At 41.6% G+C, this 23,482-nt stretch overlaps 1 protein-coding gene across 2 annotated transcripts in view; it reads left to right on the top strand.

Annotated features, from left to right (window-relative positions):
* Nucleotides 1–22,764, top strand: part of SIKE1 (suppressor of IKBKE 1) — a 48,206-nt gene extending 25,442 nt beyond the window's left edge. The window contains exons 1-6 of one of the 2 annotated variants that reach the window (XM_054980513.1): nt 11,349–11,448; nt 12,059–12,227; nt 12,339–12,444; nt 16,968–17,110; nt 19,882–19,995; nt 20,843–22,764. In XM_054980513.1, coding sequence (XP_054836488.1) covers nt 12,069–12,227; nt 12,339–12,444; nt 16,968–17,110; nt 19,882–19,995; nt 20,843–20,962 — 642 coding nt within the window. In that variant the 5' untranslated portion in view covers nt 11,349–11,448; nt 12,059–12,068 and the 3' untranslated portion in view covers nt 20,963–22,764. Of the gene's footprint in view, nt 1–11,348; nt 11,449–12,058; nt 12,228–12,338; nt 12,445–16,967; nt 17,111–19,881; nt 19,996–20,842 lie in introns of those variants that run through there. The other variant, XM_054980514.1, reaches the window with a different exon arrangement.
* The last annotated feature ends 718 nt before the right edge of the window (nt 22,765–23,482 follow it).

Below are 23,482 nucleotides of genomic sequence, written 5' to 3'. Positions count from 1 at the left end.
CATTTTTTGGAAAAAAGAAGTCCATTTATCTGGGGGGATAGTGGAAGCCAAGGGGAGGCGGCTGTGGAGGCGCGGTTTGACACTAGTTTCCAGAACACCACTGAGTTTTTGCTCGTAGCTGCTTCAGTTATATTGGCCCACAGTTTTCTGGTATGTTCTTTCTTACAGCGGGCAACCAGTGATTTATACTTCTTTTTTAAAAATGAAAGAGAACGATATGCATCTTGTCTGGTCTTTTCATCAGCTCTCAGTGCTAGCTTATAGGCATAGATTAAAGCATTTTTAGCACAAATACAGCTTTGATCAAACCAAGGTTTAGATGACAAATTGGTCTTGACCAGTTTTCCCTCTCGAGCACCTACCAAAAGTGGCCTTAAGGATTGGACGAGGTCATCATAACTCTTTAAAGTATTTTCAGATTTTGAGGAAACCTTAAAAGCTTGGCTATATAGTTGTAGGTTCTAGTGCAGAGGTATTTTTCCCTGCACTTGTTCCTCTGCAGCAAGTATGCTATGCGCATTGCTACAGCAGAATTCCCCTACTTTCCTCCCTTTTATTGCAGCCATGAAGCTGACTTTCTGCCCATTTCTTTCCAGACACAGCAGAATAGCTGTGAAGATTTTAGTGTTTTCCACTCTGCCTCTTCTCTTGGTGTTGCTGGGATACAGTTTGCTCTAAGAAGTGGGTTTTTTCTTAGCTCTGGAGGCAGTTTCCCACCTTTTCCCTTTTGTTTTCCTTCTCACTTCTTGCTTGGCTTCCTCAAGTTGCTGAAAAGTTTCTTTTTCTAGCATTGGAAGCTATTTCCCCACCTTTTTCCTGGCTGGCACAACAGAGTGTCTTCTGCTCCCACCCCCTTCTCATGTTTGCTGTGAGACAATGAGAGAGAGAATTGTGTTGTACTTGAAAAGGAGATACTTTTGTCTGCAGTTACTTAATTTGTTTGCTTTCTTCTTTTTAGCTGGCTCTCTGGAGAGCTAAAAAGGAGTGGTTTCACTAAGGATTGTTCCTCTCAAGTTGACTGAGAGTTCTGAGATAACTTTGAGTAATTGAGAGGGCGGTAGCAGAACAGCTGCAGGTATACCTGGGTGATGCCTCTATCCTGGATCCATTCCAGTCCAGCTTCAGGCCTGGCCATGGTACAGAGACGGCTCTGGTTGCCCTCACAGATGATCTGCGGCGACACCTGGACCGGAGTGGGTCGGCACTGCTGATACTTTTAGATCTTACAGCAGCATTTGACATGGTCAATCATAATCTTCTGACCCATTGCCTTGCCGATGTGGGGATTTGTGGAACAGCCCTGCAATGGCTGAACTCCTTCCTTCACAATCTAGGACAGAGGGTGGCACTCAGGGAACAGATGTCTGCTTACCATTCTTTGGTATGTGGCATCCCTCAGGGGGCGATTCTTTCCCCGATGCTATTTAACATCTATATGTGCCCCCTTGCCCCGTTAGCCTGCAGCTTTGGGCTAGGTTGTCACTGGTATGCGGATGACACTCAGCTCTATCTGCTGATGGATGGTGTTATGACCTTTACTTTCTTTAGGGTAGATTTTTCTTTTAATCTATCCCTTAACCCTCTGGGTAGTCTGCTGCCACCCGGAATATTTTATTCCAAGATATTTTATTTAAATTTTCCCTTTGGTAACGTTCCTAAGCGTCAGGCTCCTTCGTGGTTCTATGTGGCCCTGAAGATAGGAATGGGATATAGCAACGACAGCTGCACTGGGATATAGCAAAACAAAAATAAGCTTTTATTTATTCGAGAAGCGTATCGGTTTCATAAACGTAGTTCTCGGTTCTTAAAGTTACTTCATTTACTCTCATTCACACAGCTGGCCTCTCTTTCCCTGACTGAGTGTCCTTTCACAAACATGCTCAGTTCAGGTTCCACACAGGTTATATTTCTCTCATAAACACTTCAACATATTCAGGCAGCACACAGCTAGCCTGCTTTCTTCTGACTAAAAATTTTCTCTCTACTCTCAGTCTCAAACTGCATTCACTCCACCCACCCTCTCAGTCCTCAACCAATCATATTGTCAGAAACTGTTTTAACCTAAGTAACGCCATATTTAATCGTGTAGTGTTTAGACTTCTTTCCCTCCAGGCAACACCTGCAAGGAGCCGATTCCATGGGAAAGGATCCTGTCTTATCTGCTGTTTCGACCTTGGCCAGCTCAGCGCACCTCTGAGAAGTTTTGCTGTATGAACTCGGGGGGGGGGGGAGGCTGGGCTCCGGGAGTGTGAAATGTAACAACCTTTGCTCTATGATTCATTCCTAGCAACGCTTTGCTCGGCCAGGATCTCTAATCCTGGAATATGCACATCTGGGCTTGAATGCTGTCTTTCACAATAAACCTTTTGAAATCAAAAGACCTCGTCTTCTTGCAGAAGGGAGTGAAACAGACTATCAAGTCTGGAATGCCATAGCCTGACACATATCACTCACTCATCCATCTCCTTCACCCCCCACTCTTCACCTATCTCATCAAGCATTTAAAGATACATGCACACATTTACTTGGAATCATTAGAGATGGCCAGTCCGATCTTGCTTTGGATTCCTTGGTCAAGGGTCTTGAGGCTGTGACGGTATGGTTACATCAGAGTCGCCTGAAATTGAATCCCCTGAAGACAGAGGTTCTGTGTCTGGATCGTGGGGCAATCGAGCTGGGAACCGGCTCCCAGCTGTTGATGGGGTACAATTGAAACCTTCCCTGATGGTGAGGAGTCTGGGTGTGACCTTGGATGCTACACTTTCAATGGAGGCCCAGGTCATGACTGTTGCCAGGTCTGCCTTTTTTCATCTTCGACAGGGCAGGCAACTGGCGCCCTATCTTTCACCACAGGACCTGGCCACAGTAATCCATGCAACGGTCACCTCCAGGCTAGACTACTGCAACTCACTCTATCCTGGACTGCCCTTGGGTCTGACCCGGAAGTTACAGCTGATCCAGAATGCAGCGGCACGCATCCTTACCGGAACGCCCATCCAAGCGTACATTCATCATGTGCTGTGCCAGCTGCACTGGCTTCCAGTGGAGTTCCAGATCTGGTTCAAGGTGTTAACCTTGGTATTTAAAGCCCTTCATGGACTGGGACCTCCATACCTGTGGGACCGCCTCTTCCATTACGTCCCCTGCAGGGTGTTGCGCTCTGCAGACAAGCAACTCCTGGTGGTCCCTGGCCCAAAGGACATCCATCTGGCCTCAACCAGGGCGAGGGCTTTTTCTGCCCTGGCCCTGGCCTGGTGGAATGCTCTCCCGCTGGAGATCTGGGCCCTGTGGGACCTGTTACAGTTTGGCAGGGCTTGTAAAACGGAGATGTTCTGCTGGGCCTTTGGCTGAGTGCCAGCGAGTGTCCTTCTTCTTCCATCTAAGACCACCATTTCTTCCGGAGCTGTCCTCAGCCATCTGCCATGCCTGTATATGGACTCCCAATATTTGTTTAAATAGCCTGCTCCTGGACTATTTTAATTATTTTTTAAAAAATATGATTGATTTTATGTTTCTGTGATTTTAATGTATTTTTAATGTTGTTAGCCACCCTTAGCCCATCTGTGAGGAGGGCAGGGTATACATCAAATAAATAAATACATAAATAAATAAAAAAGTTACGGTGAGCTTTTGAGTTGCTTGATGTCTGTGGACAGGACCATTTAGGGGGTGCTCAATAGGTTTTCTCAGTTGCATTTTTTTCAAGAAAGTAATCTGTTTAAAACTATGCCCCTCTTGAGGTCTGTGCCCAAGGCGGCTGCCTAGTTGGTCTAATGGTAGCATTGGCCCTGTCTATAGTTATGGCAAACCGAAATGGGGAAAGGGGACAGCCTTGTCTAGTTCCCCTTGCTATATGGATATCTATTGAATGTACATTGTTAGTCCTAACTGTAGCTTTTGGAGAAAGATAAAGAGCATTAATGGCATTTTAGAATTGGTCGCCAAAACCCATTTTTTGAAGTAAAAGTTTTAGATATGGTATTTCCACTTAATCAAATGCCTTCTCTATATCAAAGGCCAGAAGTAATGCAGGGGTTTTGTATGCTTCACAGAAATTAATTATAGTTAAAGTGTTACGTGTATTGTCTGGTCAAGGTGAATGTAGTTGGTTATTTAAATTTAGACAATGTTTTGGCAAATATGCTTGTAAAGATCTTTTGGTCTTGATTCAGTAAGGGTATTGGTTGAGAAGATTTAGTATTTGTAATATGGTTGTCCTTTTTTGGAGTAACTACTATTTCAGCCTCTGACCAAGAGAGAGGGATGCTACCTCCTAACATAACAGAGTTGCATGTGGCAGTTAGTGGAGTTGAAAGTAGGTGAATGTATTTTTTTGTAAAAATTTTGCAGGGAATCCATCCCTGTCTGAAGCTTTGTTATTTTTTTCAAGGATTTGATAGTGACTGTAACATCTTCTGTTGTGACTGGTTGGTCCAGATATTGTTTATGTTCTTGTGAGGTTTTTTCCCAAATTTCCTGTGATGATAAATAATTTAAAATATGATTAGTGTCAGGATTGTCTGATGTACAAATGGTTTGGTAGTATTCAGCAAATACATCGGCTAATTTTACAGAATTAGTTTGAGTTTTTCCTGGGTGCCTTTAATAGCTTGTATAGAATGTGAGGAGGTTTTTCCCTCTAATTTTCATGCAAGCAATTTTATAGATTGGGTGGCCTTTTTTGTGTTCATCTTCTAGTTTTCTTATTCTAGATATCATTTCATTTCTAATGTTTTCTTTTTGCTCTTCATGACAGGAGGCAACGGAGATTAATTTCCCTCTAAGTACCACTTCCATAGCATCCTACACGTGGATTTGAGGAATGCCACATAGTTTGTTTCTATTGTTTAATTTCTAAAGAGACTTCAGAAGAAATGTATTTGTTAAATAAAAGTGATTTATTTAGTTTCCAATTTGTTTGATGTCATTTATTCTCAGTGTACATTCTGTCCAAGCATAGTCTGTCCACAACTTGTCACCAATCCTTGATGTAAGAGTTTGACTAATTAATTTAGGAGATAAGAATATGTCATTTAAATATGTAATTTAGAAGATAAGAATATGTAATCAATCCTTGTGTATATATTGTGGATAGAAGAGAAGTATGTATAGTCTGTTACCAGTGGGTTTTGAAGATGTCGCTAGATCAATAGATAAAGCCTAAGAGCCATTAATTGATCTTAGCAGCTTAGTAACTGTATTGTTAATTTTAATTGCTTTGACACGATAGGCAGTAAAATTTAAAAGGTCATTCAGAGAGGAGTGATACAAATGTTTACTGCTGACACATTGATTTACCCATGCTGAACGAAAGCAGAATTGAAAGCCAAGAGAATCAAGTGTACTCTGCATGAAGACAGCTCGTCAGGTTGTTTTGATCTACAAGCAGCTCTCCACACTGAAAGCAGTGAAAGCAGCTTTCTCAGTAATCATGCTTTGCGGTATTATCCAATACAATTTTTAAAGTTTGTATATGTACACTCACATATTATGCAATGCATTTATATTTTGTATCACTTTCATATTTATCAAAATACTTAATTTCACAGGTCAAGGGATGGTGTCATGGAAATATAAATAATAATAATAACTGTGCTTATATACCGCTCTTCTACACATATTAGTGCCTCACCCAGAGCAGTGAACAAGTTAGTGTTATTCTTATCCCCACAATGGAGCTGGGGCTGAGAGGAGTGGCTGACCCAAGGCCACCTACTGAGCACATGTCAGTAGTGGGATTCAAACCAGTAGACTGCTGATTATGGTTTAGAACACATACTTCGTGAAACATATGCATTCTAAATAACGCTGTATGAACATCACTGTAGTTCTTTTTCTAGTATGGTGTATAACTGGTGCTTTATCTTTGACAGCCAATTAAAAATAGTGAACAGTACCAGATACATGTTCTGTAATTGTTAGCAGAGACCAAGGATGATCTGGTCATGTAACTTTTCTTGTCATTTTTACTATCCATATCTCTTATCTTGCAGCTGGGCATAGTGGTACTTTTGGCTAGGTAGAATGTCACATGATTGGAAATAGTAAAAAAGAATTAAATTATGATTGGTTTGATATTTATCTTTGTTATCATATGAAAAGATCTTAGATTTCTGCATAAGATAATATATAAAAATGGTAATCCAAATAGCAGACCAGGGTTTTGGCCAAAAGAAATCTCATGAAGATCTAGGCAGGAAACTTACCCCTGTAATATGTGCTACGGTAACTTGAATGCATTTCATTGTTAATCTGACTGAGTTAGATTTCATTAAGAAATGTTAGGAAACTTAATTCTTGTTGTGTTCATCTGTTCTATTTTTCTATGTTTTATTTAAATAAACATTTATATTTTGATACCTCACGTAATGAAAACGACTAGCGTTTGTTAATGAAAGAAGCCATTAAACTCTTAGGAGGAGTCTGTCTCCTGGTTGGGAGAGTGCAACAAAAACATACATCCCGTTTATTTTGTACTGAACAGCAGTTTCTCTAAAACAGAGAAACGTGTTTTCAGTTCTCACTTGAAGGTTTCAAGCTGCTCGGGATTTAAGATAAAACCTTCAACCCATCTCTACCGAGTATTTAATACTTTTTACTTAATGTTTAAAAGTTTTTTTAAATATTTATGCCTAATATGATTATAGAAGCAATACTGTTTGAATTATCTATAAACTTATTTGAGTTGGATTGTTAGTAAAATTACAATTTTATGAAATTTTTACCATTTTATAACATTACAACTTTGTACCAAAAAAGTTTTGCATGTAGAAGAGGTTGCCAAAAATAAAATTCCCCAACCCCAACCCCAACCCGAAGACGAAGACAAAGACAGCCAGGCCCCCGGGGGTCGCGGCTGCGCCTCTCCCCCCGACGCCCCCCGCCCCGCCTCCGCCATCAGTTATCAAACTCAGTTCAAGGTCTTGACTGTGACATGGTCTTGGCCTGGCATATCGGTAGGACAACCTCTTCCTCTATGTTCCACCACAGCAGTTTTGCTCACCTGATCAGGGCTGTCTTCAGATACCGTCGAGGAGGGAGGGAGAAAGCTGCCATTTGTCTACTGAATGTAAAGCCTTCACATATGTGAGAAGCTGTTCTCTCCCCCCCCCCCACCAATCCTTGCCTTTTGAGTGCTGACATCTACAATGGATGCCCTGGCTCCATTTTTGGGGGTTCACCAACCCACACTTTACAAACCAGTGGGTGAAGAAGACATCGTTTGTGCATGTTATCTACCTACCTCTTTGTGGCTGCATGGCAGACAGATGTTTGGGATATAAACTTCCCTGTGTCCCAAATACCTGGTTCCAGGTCACAGCGTTAGCAAATATGAATGCTGTGCTGTCACAGGATGGCATTGTCAACGATATCAAAAGGCACTAAGAAGTACAGGAAAACAAACAAGGATGCAGTTTCCAAATAAGAGGATCAGTGTAGGGCATTCATCAGGGCAACAAATGATCTTAGTCTGCCATGATGAGGGCAACAATCAGACTCAAATGGATCATCTTTATCATGTGGCAACGGGGGTGGACAGGGTTGCCAAAGAAGCCATGGAAAATGGTTCTTCACCATTGGTCCCATCCCTCTTCCATCAACACTGCCTCATCTGGAGGAGATCCAACAGATAATGGGCTAATATGCAAGTACAAGCCAGCAGCAGGAGGCAGCACCACAGTGAAGCCAAGGACTATTGCCGCCTGTCTCCCTCGGCTCGTCTTTGCCTCACTTGCCTCATCATTGGTCATCTGTGGCTGGTGTCTCTGATCAAGAGGGATCACTGATGGGGCAACTGAGGCAAAGGCAAGCCAAGTGAGGAGGATAGGCAGCAGCTGCAGCACCAGGCTTTTCTGCACCACTAGACCACTGGCTGATTCTTGCCTAGCCAGCCTTATTGGCCCTCCTGGCTGCCTGGGCACTGACGTATGTGTGTGTTGTGTGCAGACAAGTGGTACCCCAGACCACCACCCCATAGGAAATTTTTTCCTAGAGGCCATAATGGCAAACCTGATCTTGCTTAGAAGCCCTTTATCTGTTACATTCTAGAGTATGATATTTGCTGCTTCACCATCCTCAGCCTCCCCAGTCTTACAGTTGCTGACTCCTGCTTGTGCCAGCAGATTTAGGGGTAATATCAGAGGATGGTGTGGTTTAGGAAGGAAAGGAACCTCAGTGGCATATAATGTCATAGAGTCCTCCCTCCAAAGCAGCTATTCCAGGGGAGTTGATCTCTCTTACCTGGAGATCAGCTGTAATTCCAGGAGAACTCCAGGCTCTATCTGGAGGTTGCAACCTTACCCAGTCTCCTTCTCTTCAAATCAGCTCTGCTGTTCCCTCCTGTATGCTTGAACCGTCTCTCCAAGCACCTGCTGACACTTTAGTCAAAACCCTCTTCAGATACCAATACTTCATGCAGCTTTCCAACCAAGCTGTCACGAATTTTTGCATCACTGATTTTGTTCACATTAATCCACTGTTCACTGTACAAACACACGCACCCTTCGCATCATTTTTGCACTCACCTTCATTTTGACCCTCTAACTGAATTGGTCTATGGGAAGCAATCCTTAAAGTGGATTCCTTTTTTTGGTTTATTATACATATTAATCGGACATCTCCTAATTTTTTTTTCAAATAAATAAACAAATAACTGAAAAAATAGGACATATTTTTTATTGTTACTTGGAGCATCCAGCCAGGTAACTCCTCTTCGCCTGAGGCTAAGTCCCAGGCTACCAACAGATAATTGTTGGGGTGGAGGGAAGCGAAAAACATGGTCTGGGTGTGCTTTCAGTCCCGAGTCTGCAGAAAACTGCAGTCTGTTTTGTGCTGTTCCGGGAGCTTTTTGGCATGGAACGGGTTAATAAAAGCGGGGCAGTCCAGAGTTTTCATTTCTAAAATATTGTTCTGGAGTGTCTCTAACACATCCCACTGTTTTTTGTAGCACTGGCGTTTCTTTAGTGCCCATTCCAGGCTGTTTTGTGCTGTTCCGGGAGCTTTTTGGCATGGGACGGGTTAATAAAAGCGGGGCAGTCCAGAATTTTCATTTCTAAAATATTGTTCTGGAGTGTCTCTAACACATCCCACTGTTTTTTGTAGCACTGGCGTTTCTTTAGTGCCCGTTCCGGGCTGTTTTGTGCTGTTCCGGGAGCTTTTTGGCATGGGACGGGTTAATAAAAGCGGGGCAGTCCAGAGTTTTCATTTCTAAAATATTGCTCTGGAGTGTCTCTAACACATCCCACTGTTTTTTGTGGCACTGGCGTTTCTTTAGTGCCCATTCCGGGCTGTTTTGTGCTGTTCCGGGAGCTTTTTGGCATGGAACGGGTTAATAAAAGCGGGGCAGTCCAGAATTTTCATTTCTAAAATATTGTTCTGGAGTGTCTCTAACACATCCCACTGTTTTTTGTGGCACTGGCGTTTCTTTAGTGCCCGTTCCGGGCTGTTTTGTGCTGTTCCGGGAGCTTTTTGGCATGGGACGGGTTAATAAAAGCGGGGCAGTCCAAAGTTTTCATTTCTAAAATATTGTTCTGGAGTGTCTCTAACACATCCCACTGTTTTTTGTGGCACTGGCATTTCTTTAGTGCCCATTCCGGGCTGTTTTGTGCTGTTCCGGGAGCTTTTTGGCATGGGACGGGTTAATAAAAGCGGGGCAGTCCAGAATTTTCATTTCTAAAATATTGTTCTGGAGTGTCTCTAACACATCCCACTGTTTTTTGTGGCACTGGCATTTCTTTAGTGCCCATTCCGGGCTGTTTTGTGCTGTTCCGGGAGCTTTTTGGCATGGGACGGGTTAATAAAAGCGGGGCAGTCCAGAGTTTTCATTTCTAAAATATTGCTCTGGAGTGTCTCTAACACATCCCACTGTTTTTTGTGGCACTGGCGTTTCTTTAGTGCCCATTCCGGGCTGTTTTGTGCTGTTCCGGGAGCTTTTTGGCATGGAACGGGTTAATAAAAGCGGGGCAGTCCAGAATTTTCATTTCTAAAATATTGTTCTGGAGTGTCTCTAACACATCCCACTGTTTTTTGTGGCACTGGCGTTTCTTTAGTGCCCGTTCCGGGCTGTTTTGTGCTGTTCCGGGAGCTTTTTGGCATGGGACGGGTTAATAAAAGCGGGGCAGTCCAAAGTTTTCATTTCTAAAATATTGTTCTGGAGTGTCTCTAACACATCCCACTGTTTTTTGTGGCACTGGCATTTCTTTAGTGCCCATTCCGGGCTGTTTTGTGCTGTTCCGGGAGCTTTTTGGCATGGGACGGGTTAATAAAAGCGGGGCAGTCCAGAGTTTTCATTTCTAAAATATTGCTCTGGAGTGTCTCTAACACATCCCACTGTTTTTTGTGGCACTGGCGTTTCTTTAGTGCCCATTCCGGGCTGTTTTGTGCTGTTCCGGGAGCTTTTTGGCATGGAACGCGTTAATAAAAGTGGGGCAGTCCAGAGTTTTCATTTCTACAATATTGTTCTGGAGCGTCTCTAACACATCCCACTGTTTTTTGTGGCACTGGCCTTTCTTTAGTGCCTGTTCCGGCCTGTTCCGTCTCGTTCCGGCTTTTACCCTGTCCCCCCTGGCATGGCATAATTCCATAGAGTCCACCCCCCACAAAGTAGCCATTTTCTCCAGGAGAACTGATCTCTGTGGCCTGGAGACCAGTTGTAATTCCAGGAGATCTCCAGCCACTACCTGGAGGCTGACAACCCTAATTACCAAGCCAAACTGGCAGAAGGTAAATGAAAAAACATTTTTCACGCGTTGTTCTAGTATATGATTCATAGGGGTAAAGACTGGCTGGGAAGCTGGCAGTTTCAAAGAACCAGCAAAAAAACGTGGGGGGATGGCCACGCCTTTTTTTAAAAGGCGCTATGACATTTAGCAGCAGTGTTCTCATGCATCGCCTCATCTCCATGCTGGGTGCCGCCTGTTGAATTTTTGCAGGAAAAAGCAAGATTCGGGTCCAGTCGCTCCTTATTTTTTTAAAGCAAACTATTTTTCGAACCTAGAATAATGCAATCTCTTTTTTAAAAAATATACAGTTCTGAGTGTGCACACAGAAATATTTGTATATGTAGGCAATAGTGAAAGAGTGCATCTGTGAGCATCTGAATCCGTGTATATTTCTGCATGTTGCTGGCTGTAATCCTTTCTCCGCTGACGATCACTTGAAACTATCGGCAATGAATAGAAACCTCTGTGCGCGTAGGTGGGCGGGCGGTGTGCGTGTGATTCTGTCACGAATCCCTCTATCAGCGTTTCCACCGGCGCTTGCCCCGCACACCGGCGATGGAGAACCGGAAGTGTTAGTGACAAGTTTGCAGCGCTGTAACTCAGAAAGGAGAAACCTTCACGCCGGAAGCTGCGGTGGGGGTGCTTTTTCTGCCTCCCAAGGCAGCCTTTAGGCGCCGCTCACGGAAGGAGGAAAGGTAGCTGCGAGGGCCGGCGCTGAGCCGCGGAGGTGGGTTCAGTCACGGGCTTGTGTGCCCCCTTCCCCATCCCCTCTATAGCGCGCCCACGGGGTGGGACAGTGCTGCCCCCGTGCGGCCGGTCTAGGCCGTTCTCCCTCTAGGGTCAGTGGACTTCAATTTTTCCTTCGCAGGTGGAAGAAGGGCTTCTGAGCAAAGTTTGGGCCTGGATGGTGGGGGTCGGTTTTTGTACTTATGTATACTCGCATCCTCCCCCTTAGTATCAGATGGGTAGCCTTCTTGCTCTGCAGTAGAAGAACGAGATTCGGGTCCAGTAGCACTTTAAAGACCAACTAGATTTCCAGGGTATGAGCTTTCAAGATTCGAAGTTGAAACTGTGACTCTCAAAAGCTTATATCCTGGAAACCCAGTTGGTCTTTAAGGTGCTACTGGATCCAAATCTTGTTCCTCTCTCTGCCTATGGCTATACCACCCTGAACACGCCTGATCTTGGAAGCTAAGCAGGGTCGGGCCTTGTTGAAAAGCCTTTTCAGCCCAGCTCCTTAATGAAATCAAGACGGTACAGTCCATGGGTAACAATTTTCCATCTCTCTCCCTTGGCACCCCTGGAGTTTTGACCCATTCCTCTCTCCCATCCCTCAGTTCTCTTGTAATGGCCTGCACTATAGAGAAGATTCTGACTGATGCAAAAACACTGCTGGAAAGGTTGAAGGATCATGACAATGCAGCCGAGTCTCTTATTGACCAGTCCACCTTTTTGCACAAGAGAGTGGTAGCCATGAAAGAAGCTGGCACAGCTCTTTCACACAAGGTGAGAGTGGATCCAGCACTGCAGGAACCAGTTGTATACATGGAGCAGGGTGGGGGAGTTTTACATGCTGTATTTCTTGGGAGGGTCACACAGAATTCTTTGTTTTACAAGTACCAAGAAGATGCTCCTGAGCTGAAGGATATGTCAAAGTACAAACCTCACATCCTGCTATCTCAGGAGAACACGCAGATCCGAGACCTGCAGCAGGAAAACAGAGGTGACTATACAGCTGTGAGCTGTTGAATAGCTTGTTGGCTGTAACTGAGAGTCTCTCCCTCCAGACTAATTTTGTTGATTGTCATGAACTAAAAGAGCATCACTTACTGTAAAGTCTGAACATGACTCTAGAAGGGAGTGTATGCCTAATATTGTGATGTCAGGAAATGCTTGTATGCAGCCCAGCATGTTACTGATAAGCCAGTTCCACTGATATTTGCAGGACTAACTTCTTAAGTGCTTAGGTCTCTGCCTGATGTTCTTAAAGTTATTAGGATGATTTGTGAGACTGTCTCCTTGTATGCCAGTTTCTTCTAGTTGTGACATCTTATGGGGCTTGAACCTTCTCAGCTTAGCCCCAACCTGCTGGAATGGGCTCCCAGTGGAGGAGAGGAAGTTGCCCATACCTGTTAGCTCAATCAGTCCATGTCAATTTAACAAAATTTGGCACATGAGGGTTACATTATAGTCAAGGATTTTGTTGAAAGTTTGCAGGGACAGTGTGCATTTTGAAATTTATTTTCAGATAATTTTGTTCTTATAATTATCACTGGAAGGCAGAGTCACACATCTCTGAAAATTTGTTCAAGGTCACAGTTCCTTTAAAATGTGGGATCATTCTTGTTTTTTTTAAATACCTGTTCTTTTTATTTTAACACAAATTTTTACAAAGTAAACTTCCCGGTATTGTTATACAGGTTTCTTTTTTTTCCCCTTACCCTCCCCTCCCTCCCTTCCCTCCCCTAATCTTCTTCTGTCATTGCTTCAGCCACGGGCACAAGGTCCAAAGTTTCCAATTAATATCCTTCTTGGCTTCTTCCTCCATGATCCAGTCAAAATAAGGTGACCACTTCTTATTAATCGAACTCTTCTTTTCCTCCCAGGTCTTCTCTTCAGTAGATAAAGCCACGATATCTGATTGTACAAATTCAAAGAGATAGTTGTTCCAAATCTCAATAGTCCATTTGTTCTCATTTTTCCATCCCAATACTATCACAGCTTTCCCGGCTAATACCATAGCTTTGAGGACCTCTTGATATTTACTCTCTATTTTCTCCTTCTTTAGGGTACCCAATGTCATCAGATTGTTATCTATTGGTATTGATACCCCTATCTTATCTTTTATCCTGTCCACTACTTTCTTCCAAAATGTCTGCACTTTAGCACATTCCCACTACATATGCGAATACCAGCCTTTAGCCTGGTTACAGTGCCAACAGTTCGAGCTTATCCCCTGTACCATATTAGCTAATTGGGCTGGTGTCCTATACCATTTCGTGAAATATTTCAGCTCCATTTCTCTAAACTTATCCATTTTAATCTTTTTCACCCCTGCCATTAATTTTTTTAAAGTTATTTCTGAGGTCAGCCCTTCTCTATGCCATTTCTCCTGAAGACTTTTAATTATTGAGTCCTCGTTGGTGGTCATTATTTTATATATCTTACCAACTAGCCCTTTACTTGTCTTCCTCTTCTCTTTATACAATACTTCTGCAATTTCCTCCAAGCACCTTCCCCCCTTTTGCTGTTGCTTTCTTATGACGCTATATAATCCCGTCAATTTCAACCAGTATTGTTTTCCTATTGTCTCGGATCATTCTTGTTGTTATTGAATGAAGCTTTTTCTACCTATATCAGTCATTAAGGCCTCATTTTGATGTTCAGATTCTATTTCAAAAGTAGCAGAAATGCAACAATAACTGATGGTCAAATGTGTATAGGAAACTTCCAAAGATTCAAAGGTTTCTATACCCATTATCTCCTCTATGAATGTAGATCCTACTAAAGGTTTTGGTTATATTGATTTACCTACTAGTGCTCAGCTTACCAAGTACATTAGCATTGTTTTCAGGCATGTACAATGTTTTTGGCTGTCAGCATTCTGAAAAATGTCAAAATTCTCTCCTGTTGCTCCTCTTAAATCAGCATGTGTGGAGTAATGTTCAAAATGCTCTTGCTAGGTAGTTTAGGATGTGTTTAGCTACTCTAAGAAAATTCACCTTGTTCTTCCAGTCTATTAGATTGTAAAACTATTTTAATATGCATAAACATTAGTTATGCTCTTCCTCCAAATTTGCCATACAATTTCTAATTAGTGGGAGTGTACAGTACAAGGAATTCTGAATGTACAGTTGTGACAGGCCTTTACTTCCAACTGTGGGAATCCTCACAGCCTCCTATAATTTGGGGGGAATTAGGTTTGTTTTGAAATGGGACCCTGCCCCTCAGATGTTAGATGTTTTTATGGTAGTGACTGTAAAGACTTTTGGTTCACTGTTGTGAGGTAATTTTTTTATTGCTTCAGTGATGTCAGTCCTAGAATTGCTTATGCTCTGTTTCAGCATTTCTTCAACTCTGTATTGGATTCTTGCTAATCCTGTGTCTTTGTAAACTTTTATTCATTTACCCTATGTCATTCTTTATGGAAATGTCTTTCATATTGATTGTACTAATATCATACTCTGTAATCCACCTTGAGTCTCAGTGAGAAAAGCAAACTATAAATGATAAATAAAAGATTTCTGTGCTCTTCAAGAACAAGAGGTTCAGCAAACAATAGAGCAGATTTATTTATGTACAGGTGGTTTTTAAAGAACAGAACAGCAGCCTAGGTCTCCAGACAGTCACAGGAGAAGCCTGGCTGAGGCACTTAAGCTAGTTTTGGCTCTAGGTTGGGATTTAAATTCCTTATGCATACATTTACAAACAGGTTTTCACTGCCTAACCCCCAGGTTTGATTCTCTCACACACAGGATTCCACCCACACCGGCCTGCTCTTTCCTAGGAGTCAGACAAAATGGTAACATGTCTGCTCATCACCAGAGACAGGCCTCATGACTGGGTCCTCTGTCCTCTCCCAGAGGTGAAGCTGAACCACTCTTCCACACTTATCAGGCAGAGCCACCCTTGATACTGCCTGCTTTTTTGCTGAGGTAGACCCCAACTGAACTGCTGTGTTTCCCTCCAACATCCTATCCCCCTTTGGAAAGGTGATTGGATGCTGGAGCAGCACTCGCATAGGCTCAAAAATAGCTGAGTGGCTATTCTACCTTTCAGAGGCAGGACAGCCTCCTGTCCATCACAATCGTGTGTTTTGAACTTTGAACAAATTTCCAGCGATAACATTTTTTAAAAATGAAGGGTAGATAAATTTCAACACGTCTGATGGATCTGCAAATCCATTATTATCATGAAACAACGCCCCCCCCATCCAATCCAATATGGAATATTCCAGCTTTTAGGAAATCCTGCAAGACAATTCTGTTTCAAAGGACTTTGCAGGGAGATTAGAAGATATGCCTTTTGGGGCTGTGGTACAGGCTGTTTTTTTGGAAGGTACTTAAGTCGCCTGGCTTGCTTATTTTAGTTACTTTTTATCTTGTATGATGTCTTCTATCATACATTGAAGTAAGCTGCCTTGGGCCCCTTTTTGGAGGGGGGAGGCGAGTATAAATATGTTTACTAATAGACTAATGAATAGTGAACTGTAGTGTTCATTATGATAGAAAAGAGGGGAAATTACTCCTTGGTTCATGATCAAGATGGATTTAATTATTTTAAACTTCAGATTTTTGAGTCTGATAACGTTTTCAGTATGTTCTAATTAGTATTTTCTGTCAGGTATCAAATTCAAGGGTCATATGAATCTGTTACAGCAACAACAAATAGGAGCCTTGTGGTACCCTCAACATGAAACAAATTATTCTTCCATAAATGTTTGTGGATTTATCAGCTGACATTTGAAGTGGGCTCTGATCAACAAAAAAATTATGCTATGATAAAAAGTTGTTAGTCTTTAAGGTAAAACAAGACTTGCGTTTGTTTCCTTTCTCCAGAATAGTTCTAGGTGGGTAACCATGTTGGTCTGTAACAGAACAGCAGGATTTGAGTCCAGTGGCACCTTAAGAGACCAACAAGATTTTCTAAATGTAACAAATTGTTCAAATTGTGCATGTTTTGGTTAATTCAACAGGTGAGTTATGAAAAAGCAGAGAATAACCCTTGGTGTACAATCCTTAAAATTTTCTGAGGGGGGTGGATATGTAATATATGTCCTTCTACTGTGTGGCATTCCCACAGCTATCCCATGCAGGCTACCAAAAGTCCGCACCTGCAGCAGCTAGTGCTCCCAGACCATTCATTGGGCCCCATTTCTTATGCACATATGGGGGCCACAGTGTCTGTCCCTGTTATCTTTTGGGTTGGTTTATACCCCAGAATTAATTTTTAAAAAATGATTTGATGAAGGCTGTGTTGTAGCAGCTGGCCCTGTTGTGTGGATTTGGCTACCTGCCCAGGAGGTACTACATATATACTATGGAGGATTGTATATATAGCTGTGTCCATATTTGAGAAAGAATATTGAAATGGAAGATTAAATAGTTACAATGGGAAGGTCATATAGTCTTAGTTGTGATGTTCTTATTGAGTAGTTTTCATTTGCAAAAATGTGAATATTTACTGACACAGAAGGATATCTTTCTTGTAGTTACTCCATGGGGCTTGTGCTTGACATTTTTTTAGAACTGTGGGTCTCCTTGGAGGAACACCAGGATGCTTTGGAACTTATTATGAGCAAATACAGAAAACACATGCTGCAGCTGATGGTGAAGAGAAAAGATGTAGATGCTCAGCCAGTTCTGCAAGTGCATCAAACTCAGTCTGCAGTAAGGAACTATTATGTTATCTTCTCTCTGGGAAGCTGAGAACATGAATAAAGAGGACTCTTATTAAAGGAGCTTTTGGGGGGGTGTTTTGCTCTGCTTCTATCAAGCTGCTTCTTGCTCTTTTGTATCTCCCTCAAAAGCCTCCTCTCCAAAACTTCTTCCTTCTAATAGTGCCCACAGCTCAGAAGTGTCTTCTCTCTCTAGAATAAAGCATTACAACTCAGCCAGGAGGTACTTCCTTTAGAATTCATACCAAGAAAATGATCTGGTATCACTTGTAAGCCATGTAATAGTTTCTGGTGACTTCAGCATTATAAAACGCCACTAGCTAGCCAACGATGACTATACATTTGCGATTGACCTGTTAATGAAAATGCATATAAAATTCAGGCGATTCCTCCCTGTTCCCTTAAGGTGTTTAGTGTGCTCTGACTAGTTCAGTCAGATTGCAACCTGGAGATCCTGCCTGGCCATTCATACTTTCTAAGGAAGCAGAAGAACATGCCTGCCCAATTCACCTTGTCTGTGAACATAAATCTTATTTCATAGTCATTTAAGGGATCCAGTGTAGGAATATGACCAGAGGCACAGTTGACACTTAAATGCACAGATACCAGGGGTCTCTGAGTTGCAAGAGACAGTGTGGTGTAGTGCTTAGTGTCTCAGACTAGGAGCTGGGAGACCCAGGCTTGAACCCCCACTTTGCCATGGGAACCTGCTGGAGGACTTGGGCCAGTTACACACTCTCAGCCCAACCTACTTCACAAGGCAGGGTGAAGGGGGAAATGTTGTAAGCCCCTCAGGTCCCCATTGGGGAGATATTTATTTCCTTTATTTATACCCCATCTTTTTCCCCCAGTAGGGGGAGTATAAAAGTAGTGTATAAATGAAATAAATATAGTGCCCCTCACTCCAGTGAGTTAAAGGCAACAGTATGACTCTTTGGTATCATATACTGTAGGTTTTCTTTGGTGAAGTCTTAACTAAATTATAAAAGCCAAATATTATTTATGATACATTGATTGTTATCTATGCTTTGCACTTTGTCACTGTATGAATATATTTATTCTTCAAATTGTTAATAGTTGATTGGGAGACCTTTTGTATTTGGTTACTATTGTATCTCTCTACCGGGCTTCTCTGCTGTTGTTCTAAATTATAAAAGGACAAAAGTGAAGATGAGCAAAAATTTCAGAATAAAGCATTTCTAAATGATAATCTTGTATTTATTGTTAGTGAATGAATTTGTGTTAGCCATCAATTCAGTCTGAACTAGTCAAGTGTGTCTCTTATGTAGGTCTTCATTGGATGCTGACATGATTTATTAAAAGTCAAGGTTTGCATGTGTCATGTTTATAGCTAGAACTATAGGAGAACAGTTGCTGGATATGACCATAGAAGATACGTTTGCACACAGAAACAGAGCTTGTCCAGCCCCATTAGAGGTACCACAAGGGGAATCTAGGGGCCTGAAATAGAACAACCTTGTAGAGGGACATGAAACAACGGAGTAACACAGTTGTATGATTATGTGTAGATTAGAAGAGCCATTTAACTCACATCAATGTATACAATGTATTAAGGCCCAGGTGCAGAAGGTGTCTGAGAATGTCAGGAAAGTCTAACTTCATAGAAGTTGGTGATATTATTCAAGGACAGACATATTGGTTAAGGCCAAAAGAGATTTATATGTATGAGAAACTTGTAATCACTATTTTTACATAGCCTTGGTTAAGATAAGAGGTAGCAAGAATGAATGACCGATTTTTATATATTTTACAATGTTTCAAATATGGATAACCTTGTCTGGTGTTTGAAGTTATAAGATAATAAGTTAGCCAAGACTGTGAATCCCTTTGAAGCAGGACAGACAGCTATTGTAATGCGATGGTTTTGAAATCCTATAAATATGACAGGCTGAATTGACAAGAGCTTCCTCTTAGAAGGGGTCCTTGCCTGTGACCTTCTTATCTTTGGATAAGATACTTTTTCTGGACTCATGTAATTGCTCTCCTTAATGGTCTTTGTAGTAGTTAATAGATGGTATGATTTTCTGTTGATTGAGTTGATATTAAGATTGCTAAATAATTATGTTTTGTTTATAAAGATTTAGAATGGAAGCCGAAATTCCATAATTGTATTACTTGTGTACAATAGGCAGTAATGAATCTTAAGATGTTATCTGTGGTGTACCACTTGACAGGAGTTAAATGATTTGATATAGGAAAGCTAACTAGATGCTCAGGGCTTCTTATGTGCACATCTATATCTGAATTAGGCCAGACCAAAGTCATCCAGAACACATGAATTTGCTAAAGTGGCTGATAAATCTTAAAATCATAAGCTTTAAAATATTATTTTTTATGTTTCTTGGCTTATCATACATTTGTTACACTCAGAACAGGCCTTGAGATGAAGGGTCACATATGATTATCAGTGGAGCATAGTTTTAACTTCTGTGGCCCTGGAGTTTTTATTGAAGCTACTGCTGCTTGGGTAACAATTCTCTAGTTTGTACAGACATTCACTTACCAGTTTTTGTCCCCTTGCTAACTACTTCTATAGTCATATTATGACTGAACTTTGCATTCTTAGGCTTTCTTAAAGCTTGTTGCATGGGAACAGGTTTAAAGGTCTTCTGACAGCTAGCTATTTTCCCCTGGCTGAGAAAAGCAGTAAGTGGATTGAAGAAGAAAGCTAGCATGCCTTGTTTTTGTCTTCTTTTTATGTTCTCTATTGGGAAAATGATTTGTCCTAAAAACTGTCCACAGGAAATTGTGAATCAAATAGACAGAATCTACGAAATGGGAGAAGTGATGAGGAAAGCTGTACAAGCAGACAACAACCAGTACTACACTGTACAAGAAAAGCTAGCACAGTTGGAGGTAAGAGACTGTACAGCTGCAAAGGGTGGTATAAAAGAAGAAATGTGCACTTGCGTTTGTCACAGGAGAGTCTGCAGGATCTTCTGCCTCCTGCATTAATCACTGCTCTGTTAAAAGCTAATAAATCCCACTGCCAGATTTTTATCAAGTCACAGTGAAGTCACGTGTCAGGTATAGGCAAGCAGCTGTATTTCCATAGCATTCAGAAGTTAGGACTGTACTAGTCAAATCATAGGCACAATAATTCAGTAAATTAGAAAAATGTGTTATTAGGAAACTGGAATCAGAGAACAGGGCCGAACCTGACTCTTGTTGTGTCTGAGGCACATGGTAGCTGCTGGAAACTTCAGTTCCCAGGTGCACTGAGGCCCAATTCAGATTGGGACCACAGTGTGGGGAAGATAAGGGGTTTCGGCTCTCCTCTCCCCACCCACATGCCATTTTCCCAACACAGAACAGCCTTAGAGGAACACCGTTTACCCCATTGAGGAGCTGCACTTGTAATGAGAAAGAATTGCAATGCAATGCAGTTTAGTCTACAGATTTCTTACTATTATGGCCACATGCATCAATTTGCAGACATTAGTGGAGAATGGACTATCACAGGGGTCTAGAGTTGTCTTTTTCCCCTAGTTTGTTGAAACAGCTGGATTTTGAACGCTGCTACAAATTGCCAATTCAAAGACTTCCTAAAACAGGTGATTTCTCCCATCTCAGCTCAGTGTGGGAGAGGAACTCATCAATCCGAAAAACATCCAAGGTCATTCTTGTCGCAAACAAACTCCATTTTGCTTAGCAGCTGCTGTCTTCACCAGTGTATCTTAAATTGTTTTCCTTGGTTTTGCAGCTGGAAAACAAGGAATTGCGCAAGTTGTTGTCAATCAGTAGAGAATCTATTGAGGTGAAACGAGAAGAGCTGCCCGATGATGCATCTCAGCCCACAAAACAACTACCTTTGAATACTTGATCTCAGAGACTGGTAACTGGATTGCAGGAAAATATGTACTGCTTTTCTGAGGTGTCCCATTATTCCTCCATCATTTTCTCTTGCCTATCATTCCAGCATTTGCTATATTGTAGACTTGTGTCCTCTGTGTACTGATTTGCAAGTTGTGCCCTCTGCTGGCCAACATCTCCCCAGCATAGTCACATAGAGAGCTTCCATATTCCCTGGCGTACCCCCCCCCTTCATTATTTTGAAACCTCACCTAGACAATTGGAACAGCTTTGGCTTTTTCTGTGCAAACAGAATTAAATTATTCTGCTTCCGCATATCAGTAAAATAGTCTTACAACATGAGATAAATTTACTTAGAAGTCCTACTGATTTAAGTAAGTCTTTGTTCCAAGTAAAGATCCTTATGACAAATTGTGTAGTTTAAATACAGCTTTCCCAATCCCCTGCATCGTAACACTGATCAATATAGAAAACCGCATACAATTCTTCTGTAAAAATGCTACAGCCTTCCACAGTTGCAGAAGTCTTGTCATAAGACATGAGTCCTTGTGGGACCCACAGGGTCTAAGGTAGCTATGATAAGGTATGCCATGTAGCTATGATCACATATTATTGACATTATCTAGGGAATGATTAGAAATATAAATCATCTGCTAAAAGCAGTATTCCTTTGAAATACAGGCTAAGTATTTCAAAAGTTACTCTTTGTGAGAAACTAATGCCAAGCTACCACTGTTCTGAGCAACAATGTGAAAGAATTGATGGTTTGTTTTCTGCTGAGTTTTGAGGATTCAGATGAGCACTACATGGGAATTCCAAGCCGTGTGCCATTGACTGGAGAAATGCAGTGTCTTCATCGTAAATATTTCAAGGAAGATATTCACCAGACAGATCTGATGGCAAATGTTAACCACATTATAAATTGACTATACAGCAACCAGCAAAATCCTGTCTTCATCTGCGGCCTCCTAAAGTTTAGTGGGTAGTCTTTTGGGGGTGAGGGGGCTTTTGTTTTGTTTTTTGTCTCTACCTTCTCACATGCAGACACTTGGAAAGTGTTGTGCTTAAGAGTGTACAAAATTGAAATGTCGTGTGTAGCCTGTGTGATCATTCCTCTGAATCTTTGCTCTTTGTGCACTTTCAGCTTGAACAGCATTCTGTTTGTTGCTACCATGTTGTAAACCATAAAGAGACATGCCCCAGTTCCAAAATTCTTACTAGGAATGGAGGTGTTTAAATTTCCTGCTTCGACCCAAGTAAAATTTCAGAGTAAGATCTGTGAGCTTCATGTGTATTGTCTGTGGCTCTTATAGCTGATGATGTTGACCTGAGCTTGAGGCACGAAGATAAAATAGCTGCACTTTCCCACTCGTTATATTCTTTCCTCATGAATATGGTGTGAAGCACAATTAGGCTCATACCTCACATTCATCTTTGATGTCTTAAAATTCTCAGACTCAATTTTTGTGTGTGTTATCAAGGATGGAGCTGACCTCTGTGCTCTATGCAAAAGTGCCCGTTCCACAGGACAGACCCAGTTGCTGACCATCCCTTTGTGGTGTCATGCCTTAAATATATGCCATCAGTGCCACCTTCAGAATCAAGCAACATGTGCAGTTTCCAAATATGCTCCAGGTTACATTGTAAATACCAATAGGATGTTATGATGCAAATAAGTGACTTGTTGAGGTGTTGACATACTGTGTGTTCTGCCTGCCTGCTCTGATCAATGCATTTGAAACTTTACCTCTCAGGTTATTAAATATGGATATTGGCTCATTATTTTCTTGAAATAAATGTTTTGAGACAGTATTATAGGTTGTGGCCTTTTATACTGAGGATCATTTCTGGACATATTTTTAGTTTTGAGTAGACCACTAATTAACTGCTTTGATAGTACCAAAGTTGAGTATTTGCCTGTGATTTATCTGGAAATTAGGCTTTAAAAAAAATACTGTACTTTCCATATATTGGAATAACCTGTTTAGTCTGAATGGCTTGTCAGTGAAATAATGTTTATCAACTGATAATATCTGAACTTCAATAATGCCACATATGACTTTGTTTAATTTGGCAAAACTAAATTTTATTGTACCTGGTTATCTTCACTGACATGGTATAGGAGCTATTTTTCCATGCATTAAACAAGTACAAACAAAAGCAAGCCCATTTTCGTTTACATTTATTGGCTTTTCATAATAATATATTCAAAGCCATAGTAAAAATAGTACTGCTAATGCTTTAAAAAAAGCCAATATGGTCTAGTGGTTAAAGTGTCAGACTAAGATCGGGGAACCCTAGATTTGAATCCCCACTCTGCCCTGGAAGCTTGTTGGATGACTTTGGCCCAGTCACGCACTGTCAGCCTAGCCTACCTCACTGGGTTGCTGTGAGGATGAAATGGAGGCAAAGAAAGTAATGTATGCTGCTTTGTATCCCCACTGGGGAAGAAGGCAGTGTATAAATGAAGTAATTTTTTTTTTTAATCACAAATTAAAAAGAGTAAAACAGCAGCAGCATAATCAAAGTT

This window comes from Eublepharis macularius, chromosome 5 (genome assembly GCF_028583425.1).
Source record: "Eublepharis macularius isolate TG4126 chromosome 5, MPM_Emac_v1.0, whole genome shotgun sequence".
NCBI classification, from domain to species: Eukaryota; Metazoa; Chordata; class Lepidosauria; order Squamata; family Eublepharidae; genus Eublepharis; species Eublepharis macularius.
Note: the sequence above shows the minus strand (reverse complement) of the source record. Positions and strands in the feature narration are given on the sequence as shown.